General features: G+C 46.0%; 1 protein-coding gene across 1 annotated transcript in view; it reads left to right on the top strand.

The window, feature by feature from the left end:
* The window catches only part of SSH2 (slingshot protein phosphatase 2), a 95,554-nt gene that overhangs the window by 30,188 nt on the left and 52,852 nt on the right, over positions 1–12,514 (top strand). The window contains 1 exon segment of the mRNA XM_029961290.1: positions 399–442. Coding sequence (XP_029817150.1) covers positions 399–442 — 44 coding nt within the window.

Raw genomic sequence — 12,514 nt, 5'->3', positions numbered from 1 at the left:
ACTGGTTTTGTGGATTTTTACACTTGATTGCTGACACTGGACTATGAATTAGTATGATCTCCATAAAGGTAATAAAAAACCCGGAGTTTTTGCCCAGAAGTGAACTATGTGTTTGGCTCTTGGCTTGCCTTGTTTGGCAGGGGTCACTGGAAGTCCGTGCAAAAACAAGCAAAATCCTGCAGGGGCAAAGATTCCTGTAGCATTGAGTTTTTAAAAGGGTTTTGAGAGAACATGAAGTGACAGCTGAGCTGAAAGTGAGTTCTTCTCTAGTGACAGCTGCATGCAGAGGCAGGGAGAGTTTCCCTTGCCTTATACAATCAAACCAGTGAAATGCAAGTCGTTGCTTCCTGCATATATTAAAGCATATTAATGATTTTCTCCTTTCCTTGTGTGTGCAGGAGGCAGACAGTGGGGAAGAAGAATGCCGGTCCCAGCCCAGAAGGTAAGATTGTCACTTGAGGCTCACGAGAGTCCTCGAGGATTCCTCCCTGTGTGAAATGTTCCACGGGGGGTTTTGTGCTTTTCTGGCATGTTCTGCAAACACCCACCGTTTTCTGCACAACTGTCCTGTGTGAACCTTACTGAAAAACAGATTTGGCTGTGGCCTGAATGATGCTCCCAGTAAGGAGGTTGCTGCAGCAGGAAATGGAAGAAGTCAGATTACACACACACACACACACACACACACATATATATATATATATTTATATATACACAGAACAGCTTTCAAAGATGTCATTGAACATATTTTCCAGACTGTTGTTTCCATCCAGCAGAGGGGTGTTTGCCTGCAGACATGCTCTGAATAGAACAGTGATACTCCACTTCTCTGTGCATGGGGAGACTTTGCTTCTATCCTGGTTGTGGTGTTCCTTAGCTCCCTCCAGTGTCCTGTGTTGTTTCTCAGGATTTGGTCCGTCATCAGAATATTCTGAGAGGCATAACCACACTAATGAACTCTTGTTCTCTGGGTAAAAAGTCCCTGTTGCCATCAAGGGGGATCCTGTGCCACATGGGCACCTGCTGCTTAAATACCATGTTCAGTGGGTGTGTGGATATTTGCCATGATGCAGGTAGTCCAACATCTGCTCCAAAGTTAGGACAACACTGAGAATTTGCAGGGATTTATTTTTAAATGGGGTTGTTTTGCAGGGAGATGTTCACCTTTTGTAAACACTGATTTCAGTTGCTTCAGGAGAAACAAACATTGAAACTCAGCTGATTGAAGGGTGACAAGTATTAATGCTGATTTTTATAATGTAATTATAGTCTGGAGGGTAAGATTTCTTGGAGTCTTGTAAGCTTTGTCTCCTTTCCTCTAAGCCTTCAAAAGAATTATTTTAGCTAAACTTAATAAAAGTAAAAATTGTATATATCAGGTGACTTCTCCAATGGCAGGAGCACTTTCTTGGCTTAAAATGTTGCAGTCAGATTTTATGAAAGGCTTAAGATTCCCTCCAGAGGGAGTAAAGGGGAAGTGAAGGTGAAATGGTTTTCCCTTTATGAGCTCTCTGGCTGTTACATTTCTTTGCTTAATGTTGTTTGTGTGAGTAGGTAGTAACAGAAGCCATAATATCTAGCGTTTAAAATACTTAAACAAGATTTGGGCTTTGGGTTTGGGGCCAACTTGGATGAATCTGCAAAAGAAAAAGCTGTCCTGGTTGCACATTCCCATGATTTCACTGTGGTTCTGTGATTGTGTGGCTCAGGGAAGGTGACTGCTCTGTTTACTTCAGTCTTATACCCTTAAAGGATGATTTAAGAATTGCTGTTTCTTCATTTTACAGCTTTCATGACTGAGAGGAAAGCTGGAAAGCACAATTCCCAAAGGCTCAAATTGAACTCGGCTAAACTCCGATTTTTCATTTCACTCTTGGCCTTCCAGCAGTCACAAGATCAACTCATGACTTGATCTCAGTATACATAATGTATTGGAAGGGATGGGAGCTATTTAATTGTTGTGGGCACTTAGCAACAATTGTAGGTTAGGTCTGAAAAGAGCTTTTTTTTTTTTTTTTAATATATTTGAAATAACTTCCTGCGGTAGGAAATGACAACCTGCTGTTGATGTTGATGTGGTGATCTGAACTCCCTGACTCCTGTTACTGGGGTCAGAAAGCTCACTGAAACCAAGCTCCTTCTTGGGCAAAACAAGGGGGTGGGTGTTAAATGTGTTTGATTACAGTAGGATAAAAATAATAGAGTCAAACGGGGTAAGCAGTGAACCTGGAGTCCTGCTGTGGAGGAGCAGCAGATGCCTATAAACAGCTCTTGAGTATATCTAATCCCCAGGAACATAGCAAGTAGAAGCTATTAAAAATCCAGACAGTAAAAAGGCAGTGGAGTGAGTTGGGCTTTAAAGGAAAGGTGCTGCAGTGTCTCCAAGGCAGAGCTCTGCAGCAGCCTGACATTCCTCACTGCCTGCCTGGACAAGGCTGGGCTGGTGAAGTTCTCCTGAGGTGACCTGGCTGCAGCTACAGTCAGTGGTCAGTGTTTGGGGTGGGATCTTTGCTATTTGTAAAATTCTTCTGTTGAGAGACCTTTAGTCTCCTGCAGTCCCGTAAAATGTGCTCCCACGCTGCCTCCGCGGAGCAGGTCGGAGTCAGGCACGTCCAGACTCACCCTGTGAACTGGACACTGAATGCAGGAGTGCTGCTGTGGTAGTGCTGAAAGTGTGTTTGGGTTAATAAAATAACTTCTCAGTAGGATGTTGGTGCACAGAGGTGTTAATGCTTGCGAGGGAGTCAGCTGGAGACCAAAGCATAGAGCCTTTGTGTCCATTCCTGAGTCCCCACATCTGTGCAGAGTCTAGGGATTGCTGTTTCAAAAGAAATGTTCTGCTAGTCCTGTGGCTAGCAATTTCTAGATAGCTTCTGGTGTTAGTTTTCTGCTGTATATCTTTTCATCCTGATGAGATATGGGATATATTTTGAGGTGAAGAGGAACACACAGAAAAGCCTGGCAGCAGGACAGCAGGAGTGACCAGTGCTTGTTGAGCTGAGGCCCCGAAGAGCAGCATGTCCTCCAGAGAGGCAGAGAAATGAATTCCAAACAGGAGTTTAAACTTATAGGAAGTACATCAACATCATCATGCCTAAATGAAATGATCTGTCTAGTTGCTGACCTGCTGGAGCTGTTTAAGATCTAACACCACAGAGGCCTGTGATTGCATGGACTTGGGTCTTGCAGACTAGGGAGGACTGTGTGAAAATGTTGTTTGAACTTAAACCTGCTTTACAGAGCAATCAAATGACCTGACAAGTCTGCACTTGCCAGCACCATTATGAAGTGAGGAGCTTTCTGCTTTGGGATTCAGCAGAATCTGCCTAAAGCTTTTCTTCAAAAGATGGAAAGCACTATCATAGTGCAGAAAGAGGGTTCTAAAAGTGTGCTCTGCAATAGTCCTTGGAAGATGCTTGAAATGGCATTTCCTGGCAAACTCTTTTGTGTTGATGCAAAGAGGGATGGTTTGCTTTCCTAATGAGGAAAGTATTTGGGTATAGTGAACATAAATCTAATTTCTACAAAGATTTCTATCTGCTAATAAAAATCCCAGCAAATTAATGCTGCAAATACCTGAAGCTGAACAAATAGGTGAAAACCAGCTTGGCTGCTGGAATATTTTTTATCCAGGCCCTGCTCTGGGGGAAGCCCAGGAGGGTCTCCATGCCTGGCTGTAGCTGTGACCATTCCTGCAGTTTATGGGTGAGATCCCCAAAGCCCTGACACGGATCCAAGTTCTTGCTCTGGAATCCCTGATCAAGCCAGTCCTTGTTGGGTGTCTAACTCTTGGCTAATGGGACTAAGACAGAGTGCTGCATAAGCAGATGTCCTCAACAATCTATTTATTACATTTATTACCTTCATAGCTATCTTCTGACATTTTTATTAGGCTGTCTGGAGGCTGTAGAGCTGCCTGGCTTGCACATCTCTCCTGTCCCCAGACATGCTGCTGCCAGGTTGAATACACTCTTAATGGAGCATCTGTGTTACAGTCTCTTTGCAGCATCCCAATGTTGTTAAAATTTACCTAAAATGCACATGTATTGAGCTGTGAGTTGTGTTTACACCCACTGAGGTATTGACATTCAGGTTTTGTGTGCTCTCTGCCAAGGTTTTAAGGATTCAGCATCTTTGTTTTGCTGACAAACGACATCCCCGGGCCCGGGGCAGCAGCGATGCTGCAGCCTCTGTTGGATTTGCTGTCAGGATCTGCCAGTTGCTTTTTGGGTTTATGTTTTAAATGGTGCCTCTGTTTTCCACACCATCACGATTTTACCACTTCTGTGTGCCTTGAAACCGCTCTGGTTGCTGAAATGTGGCGTTGAGGCTGCTCAGTAACTGCTGCATATAAAACTGGGTGAGCTGTACTGCCTAGTGAGGCTGCTGGGGACTTCAGAGGGATTCTTTGAACTTTTATGGTCTGGCACTGGGTTGGACTAAAGTCCATTTGCTCAGGTAAAGGTGAAGAGCCTGTCGTTCCCTTCAGGTGCCATAGAAAGCAATTAGGTCCTGCTTGAAATCTGGGGCTTGTTAACTGAAAATATTCTCAAAAAGTCCTTGTCCTCCCCTCTTTAAGTGGGGGCAAGAGCGTGGTGTTAAAATACAATTTAAAAAGAAAACCACACCTTTTGCAGCCCAAGTATGCTTACCTTCTGGTTTGTTTTTTTTTAGTCAAAATAGTTCCTTCCAGGAGTGAACTGGGAAGGAAAGCAAATCAGATTATTGCCATGATAACAGTGGGATGTGCCAAGATGCCTCAAGGTCTCAAGCTGTGAGTAAATACCTTTGTTGCAGGAGCGGAAGACCACAGCCTGATGCAGGAGCTTATAGTTTATAACAGCATAAAAATTGTTTTTCAGATAGTAAGTGGAATGGGTGCATGTGTTTCCTTGTACAGGGCAACAGCTGAATAAATTCTAAGCCAACCTGTTGGATTTTTGAACTGAGACCTGGTGTAAGATGTGTGTGAGTCCCCGTGAGGAAGAGGGGGGTGATTCTGTGATACCGAATGGACTGCACTTCAGAAGGCTCATTTACACTCCACACTGAGACGTGTGGAACTGCAGCACCCTGTGACTGCTGTGACTTTTGGAGATGTGTATCATCACCATTTGGTGCTCCTGACACTCCTGGTTGTCCTTAAAGCCTATCTGGTGTTACAAGAGGCACTTCCCAAAACCGTGCGCTGTGAGTTCTGGCAGCTAAACCTTCCTTGTGCTGCCTTTGCTTGCTGCTGCAGCTGCCAAACGTTTACTCTGTTGGTACTTGAACAGTAGCTGAGTCTTCTGATGGGTGTGCAAGACAGTTTGATAACTCCAGATCTTGAGTAAGAGGGGACCGTGTGTGGTGTACAGGAAAGAGTGTGTTTATCCACGCCGGAGATTACTGAGCTCCTGTAGTATGAACCTTATCTTTAGAATGTGTTTCCTGAATCCATCTTTCTGTCTTTCCTTTCAGTGACAGCTCAGCCTCTCTGTGGCATTTACTACAGCTGCTTGGGGAGAGTGTAATACCGAGATAAAGAACGGTTCTGGTAATCTGCCAGCTCTGCTGACCACCAGGAAAAGTTCTGTGGGCCACACAGCACGATTATTACAGCGGGTCTGTGGCCTTCCTTTTTGAATACCAGCTCTTTTATCACCAAACTTGTGAGCAAAGCTACAGAACTGGCAGTAAAATTTGGGTTTATTGGATTAGTAACAGGTATCTGCAGGGCTAGTTCACTGCAAGGTCTGTGCAACTGTGCTTGCAACAGGTTCAGTCCAGTCCAATTACATACCTGTGGATCACAGTAATGTGTGAGATGACTTCAGGTGTGATCTTCATGCTGAAGGACCGAGCAGACTTGTATTGTTGAGTTACCAAATTACCAGATAAACATAGGGAGCTCGCTCCAAATGGGAATGCTTATGAAGAGTTTTAATTTAATTTGTCGTTCTAAGCACATGAACGGAGGAGAATGAGGAACAAGGCAAAGACAAATTGGGAAGTAAAAGAAGTGAAGGTGGGTCTCATCCTTCCGCTACCAGAAGGGTCTGGTTGGCACAGAGAAAGTTCAGAACAGCTGCTCCCCTGCACTTGTGCTCCTTCTTCCAAGGTTAACAAAGGAGGGGCTGACCAGGAGGTGCCATAAGGATTCCATACGTGCTTGTGTCTCCTGCTGAGCATGAACCAGGTGCTCTACCCTAGAGGGATCTTAAGATTCCTGTTGCAAATAGAAAGGGAAACTCCAAAATTCCCTTTCCTGATCTTTCCTGGTAGGGCACCTTCACGAGACTTCAAAGTTAAACAGGAATCTTCAGAGTTTTCAGTGTTTCATGGATTTCAGGCACTTAAATGTATTTTGATAATCTGAGCCAGGGTTTCTGGGCTCGTTGCTGTTCAGCTCTTTGGTATCTTTGCATCAGAAACATTCCTTTATAAAATTAGGGGGGGGTTCTTTTCTGTAGGTCACTGAAATAATACGTTACCTATTTTATGATTTCAGACGTCCTTCAGGCACGTTTCCTTCATGCTGGACTTAGAGCAGTGCTGTAGCAGTTTGCAAGGATCTGGATTAACTTTTTAGTAGCAAGGTGATTACAGGGAGTTTACATTGTAGGTTTTTTTCATCTGAAGAGCTGGTTTCTTAAAGCTCCTCTGGAGCTGGTTGAATACACGTGGAAGGCAGCTCTCCAGAAAGCAGGAGAAGGTGGCTGTGGCACAAGGTGTTTCAGCAAAAGATGTGTCTCAGCATGTTACCCCCTGTCCAACACTGGTGGTGTTTGTTGAGACCAGCAGTTGCTGCTTGTGTCCCTTTCCCTGCCCCTGGTGGCACCTCTCGGGTCTCTTCAGTCCTCTTTGCTTCGGGCTCCGTAAAAGTGGTGTAATTGAGCATTGACCTCTTTGTGTCAGACTCTCTAAGATTTATTGATAAGTAAACTATACAATGATTGGATGTGGGGTTGGTGAGGGAAGGGTTTAATGAAGTGATAATATTGCAAAATAGGTGTTGAATTCTCAACTAAGGAGCCTAATCATCGATCCTGATGGGCAGCTGACCAAAGCTTTAAAAGCAGGGGTTTGTTCTTTCAGTGATGCTTATCACCCTACCCCTGTACTTGTCTGATTTCTTTGCTCAGGAACTGGAAACAGAAATACTCTTTGACAGCTTAAATAACCAAATTTAGAATGTGGCTTCCTGTTCTGACTGGTTCTTCAGGATTCGAGTACAGTTTTGCGTGCTTTCCCTGTTCCTGCCTCCCCCTGCCTTTTTTTTTTTTTTTCATTTGTTTTAACTAGATATGGGCTCCTTTATAATTACTTGGTTAAGTTCCCCTGGCTCTGTGCAATACAGCTGGTGGATGTAAGCCCTGCCTTGGTGGGTGGTATGTCTCTTAATCACTGGGAAAGCTTTGTTTCTGTACTGTACTCAATCTCGCTGTGCCCTGCATGCATTGGCTTGTTTATGATCGCTGCTACTGAAATGGCTTCATGTTGTCCTGATAAATTGGACTGCACAGTACATGAGGCTTTGTCTCCCATGCTAAAAACATCCAGAAGACTTTTGACAGATTTCCCTCCGAGGCGGGGAGGCAGCAGCAGGAGAGGAGCACAGGAGGTGCTGCTCTCAGCCCATCAGTCTCTACCTATTTACAGGTTTGCTGCACTAATTTAAGGCTGTGCCCAGATCAATCATCTGTTTGGACCTTAGTCCACTCAGACTCATCTGTGGACTCTTCATTGCTGAAAGCCACGTGTCCTCAGAGCAAAAGGATGAATTAACCTGCCACCAAAAAAGCAGCAGCATCGGGTCGTTTGACCCTCAAGCAGCTCAGTGTGGCACCAGATTTTTCAAAACTACCCCATAGGACCTTTTTTTCCCCACCAGAGCTGATGCCAAGACAGCTGCCTTTGTGGGCAAAGCTTGAGTGTAGCTCGAGTGAGGAAAACAAAGCCCCACCTCTGCACACGGAAATGAACTTGCTACCTCTGCTCCCCGGCAGTGCCTGTGCGAGACTGCAGTGCTCGGCTGCGGGCAGAGATGGGTTGTTTTCAAAATTCTGTAACTTTTCACAAACGTGGCCGGAAACAGCTGCTGAACAGTAAAGAACAAACTTTCCATACGTGCAGTAAAGGTGGCTGAGCAGGCACGGCCGTGGCACCTCTCTGGGTAGGGAGAGGATGTGCTGGAGATGAGGGGGAGGTTTGTTTGCCTATCGCAGCAGCTTCACAAGTTTTTTTCACAATCCCCTGAAAACATGGGTCTGGGTTTCGCATTGCCTTATCTGTGACACTGATGCAAATGATTGGGGGCAAAATTCCTATGTCTGACAGCCTCCCACTGTCCCTTTTACCTTGAACATGACAAATGTTACTACTGTAGTACCTCCCACAGTTGGAAGAAGAGAAGAACATTCCTTGCTTTTGCAGAGAGTACCTGGACTTCAGTCAAAACAGATTTAAAATAATGCCCAGCCTTTCATATCCACTGGAATAAGTTTTTAGAGACACTAAGGACAGTATATTGTGTTCATTAGAGCTCTTCAAAAGGAGAGAACTGACAGGACCAGAGAAAGTCTTGCTGGTAGACATACTCTGAAATGAAAAGAGGTCACCAGGCCCCAGTGTAGACTAAGAATTGAACATGCCTAATAAGACAATCATGCTCCAGATTTAATCATCTTAACGCGTGAGCAGACACTCAGCAAGCCCCTGTGGGATAGGAGTGGGTGGAACACGGTGACACCCACACCTTTGTGTGGTCTGACAAGAAGCAGCAATTCAGCCTTAAGCTGTTGATCTTGGATGGAAACAGAAGCTTGATTAATGCCCTCTTTGCATGTGGACTATGTGCACTGACAGGACTGGGTGTCCATCCGTGAGCATGCCTCCTGCAAGTGTCAAATCTGTGCGTGCCAGTGCCAAACCTGACCACAGCCCTTCCTCGTGACCTGTGGACTGAGGCCTGGGCTGTACGAGGAGAATGCCATTAGCAAGCTGCCAGTCCTGTGCAGAACACAGAACACTCTGTTACATCACTGCAGGATCAAAATGTGCTGGGATGCACATGAAGAGTGGAGTAGCTGAACTTGCCGGTGCAAGCTGCTGTGACTCTGTAGCTTTGGGATGCAGACACTGGGGGAGATGATGATTGTATGAATAAACAATATATTGTCAGCCTTGGTGTCTGCCAGATCAAACACTGCAAGTCAATAGGAGAGGTTTGTGCATGTGTTCTCCTTCCACTCCCTTAAACTTCTCTCCAGAGGCAGCTCGGGTGGCTTTTCCTCTGCTCCCTCCTCCTGAAGTGCCTGTTCAGACATCCCTAACACTCTTCATTGTAGTTTTTTTCCATACTGCTTCCATAACTGGTTCTAGCTGCTGGAGTAGCTGTTAGTGTTACAAAGGTTTGGGGATGGGTGTTTTTACAGCGTGTGTGCTGTGTGTAGCTGTGGTTTATTAGTGTGTGGCGTTCAAAGGTTAAATGGAATCCTGCTGCCCCACAAGCCTTGTGAGTCCCGTGCTGTGTGTTCGAGGCCCTGCTGATCCTGTGACCTCCTGGGGAGCGTGAAACGCCGACAGAACTCGGACAGGCAGTGCCCTTTTCCCTGCAGCAAAGTGTAATTTCGTGCACTGGGCTGGGAAGCACTTGAGACCCCAGACAGGCGTATTTACAACTTGTCATGCAGTGATTAATGGCTCTGCTCACATGCTCTGTTGCGGCACCGCGGTGATTTAGGCTGCTACCTGTCATCGCTGCAATTTCGTGCTCTTTAAATTCTTCATGTATGTGTCCCAGCAGAGTGCACCTGCTTCCAGCAAGGAGCAGTTTCTTGTCTGTCTTGTGACCTGCTGCCTTCAACTCCCATCTTGTTCATCCCCTCGAAGCCCCTTCGTTCTGCCTGCTCCTTGCTCCTGTGTGCTGGGAGATGAAATTTTTGGGTCAGTATTTTTGCTCATGTCTAAATGGAGGTGGAGCTTTGACAAAGAAATAGCATTGTTCCTCAAGTCTGATTTTAAAAAGCAAAATACAAAAATAACACAGGTTTTGAGGTGCTGGAACATGTCCAGACAAGGGCAGCAAAGGTGGGGAAGGGTCTAGAGAGTAAGTCATGTGAGGAGTGGCTGAGGGAGCTGGAGGTGTTTAATCTGGAGAAAAGGAGACTCAGGGGAGACCTTCTTGCTCACTACAACTGCCTGAAAGGAGGTTAGACCAAGGTAGGGGTTGTCCTCTTATCTCAGGCAAACAGCAACAGGACCAGAGGAAATGGTCTCAGGCTGTGCCAGGGAAGACTCAGGTTGGACATCAGGAAGAATTTCTTCCTCAGAAGGGGTTGTCAGGCATTGGAACAGGCTGCCCAGGGATGTGGTGGAATGGTGGATATGATGAACACCTCCCTGGAGGTGTTCAAGAAACGGCTGGGCGTGACAGTGCCGTGGTCTAGTTGACAAGGTGGTGATGGGTCAAAGGTTGGAGTTGTTTTCCAGCCTTAATGAATCTGTGATTCTACACAGATGGGCAGTGGGAACTGAAATGTTAATCTCACTGACATACACCTGAAGGCAGTGCCAATCTCAGGCTGGTTTTTCAATCTTTATGGCAATAAAACCAGGTTCAGATACCTTTTATTAGTGCAGATTTCTACATATGAATTTCTTTGAGGATTTCCTTCTTCTGATTTCCAAAGGTTCATAAAGAAAAAAGCTGTTGATATTTCTATCATGTGGTCTCTTGGCATATGGGCATGCAGTGTGTGATTGTATTAATCCAGGACTAATTCATTTACAAATCTATTATCCATATGTTATGAGTAGCTGCTTGTAGTTAATCACTGCACTTGTTTTCAGCAGTTTTTAAGGGCTTGCCTTGTAATGTTGCGTGTAAGAAATCTGACGTGTCTGGACAGTATCTAAGTACATTTAGTCTTCTACAATGCTTGAATAAAGCCCTTAAGTTATTAATTAGAATAGAATAGAGGTTCTGGGCTTGTTTTTCAGTCTGTGAATGTGTGGTATGTGTTACTACTGAATATGAGGTTCTTGCCAGTCTCTTGACCCCTGGAAGGATTGAGTTACCCTCCATTTCTCTAATGTCCTGATTTTTCCATTGCTTCTTGCAACAGACTTCATTTCTGCCTAACAAAATGATTTTTTTTGGCACTGCAGCAAGCTGGCACTGCGTTTTCTTTACAGCTGTGAGGCACCATTACCAGAGCTGCACTCTTGGCTATATAAGATGACGTTGCTTAAATTAATGCAACCAAACCATATCTTAGCAAAACTTGCAGAATGACCAGTTCCACTGCTTTGCCCTTTTCCTGTGAGTCTCTGAAGTGGGGATGGTCAAGACCTTTCAGACAAGTGTCTGTCCTGCTTCTGCCAAGTCTTAGACCCAAAACAGTTGCCCTCACGCTCTGTTGCTTTTTTCAACCCCTCTCTGCTTCTCTGATAGTTTTAGTTAATAGTTGGAAATAAAGCTGATGAAGCTTTTGGGCTTCCAGTTCTGCAGTGATGCCTTGGTATTTTCTTGCTCTTCAGTAGATGTCATTAACAAGTACATGTGTTTAAACTGTCATCTTCCCTTGCCAGCTCACTTGTGCCTCCTTACTGGGCTTGTGCCACCCATAGCAGATGACTTAAGGCTGGTGTATCGTGTTCCTCTGTGCTGGGATGTCCTGCATTCCTATGGGAAACAGAAAACTGAGTTTGCTTCCAAGGCTTCTCGGCTGTTCTCCCGCACTGTGGGTGTAGGGGCTGGAGAATGCCGATGTGGGATGGGCAGTGCAGGGTGGGATCGGGTGCACTGCCCCCGGCTCTCCCCAGTGGAAAACTGTATTAAGTTTCCCTCGTGCTGCAAGATCTGAATTCCCAGCAGCCAGAGGACAAGATTTTTGTTCTAAATATCTTCCTTTCTTCCTTTTCTCTTGAGGGGTGATGAAGGTAAAGATTAAACAGCGCTAAAAGGCAGCTGCTTCTCTTCTCCTTTGGCAGAAACTGAGTTGTCGAGTCTCTGCATATGAAAGTTACTGCCAAGAACTCTTCCCTCCGTCTCTTGCAGGAGAGAAATTAAGGTCGTTTCCTAAGCACCCGAGTTGTCACTGACTGCTTTTCGCAAAGCACCTTTTGATGTGCTGCCGCTACGAACCTGATTTCGGAACGTGCAGCCTCCCCGGCCTAGATCTGGGGGGAGAAAACGAGGGGGAAAAGGGAACGGAAAACAAAAAAACCAGCGCACCCGCCACGCGAACCCCCACCCCTGAGCGGAGCGGAGCGGACAGCCCGCGTGTCCCCGTCCCGCCTGTCCCCGTCCCGCATGTCCCTGCTCCCTGTTCCCATTCCGGCTGTCCCTGTCCCGCGTGTCCCCATCCTGCGTGTCCCTGCTCCCTGTGCCCGCCCGGCCCGTCCCCGTCTCCTGCGTCCCCGTCCTGCGTGTCCCTGTTTCTTGGCCGCGTCCCGCCTGGCCCCGTCCTGCGTGTCTCTGCTCCCTGTCCCGCGTGTCCCTGTTCTGGGTGTCCCTGCTTCCTGTCCC

This window comes from Manacus vitellinus, unplaced genomic scaffold (genome assembly GCF_001715985.3).
Source record: "Manacus vitellinus isolate BGI_N305 unplaced genomic scaffold, ASM171598v3 scaffold_32_pilon, whole genome shotgun sequence".
NCBI classification, from domain to species: Eukaryota; Metazoa; Chordata; class Aves; order Passeriformes; family Pipridae; genus Manacus; species Manacus vitellinus.
Note: the sequence above shows the minus strand (reverse complement) of the source record. Positions and strands in the feature narration are given on the sequence as shown.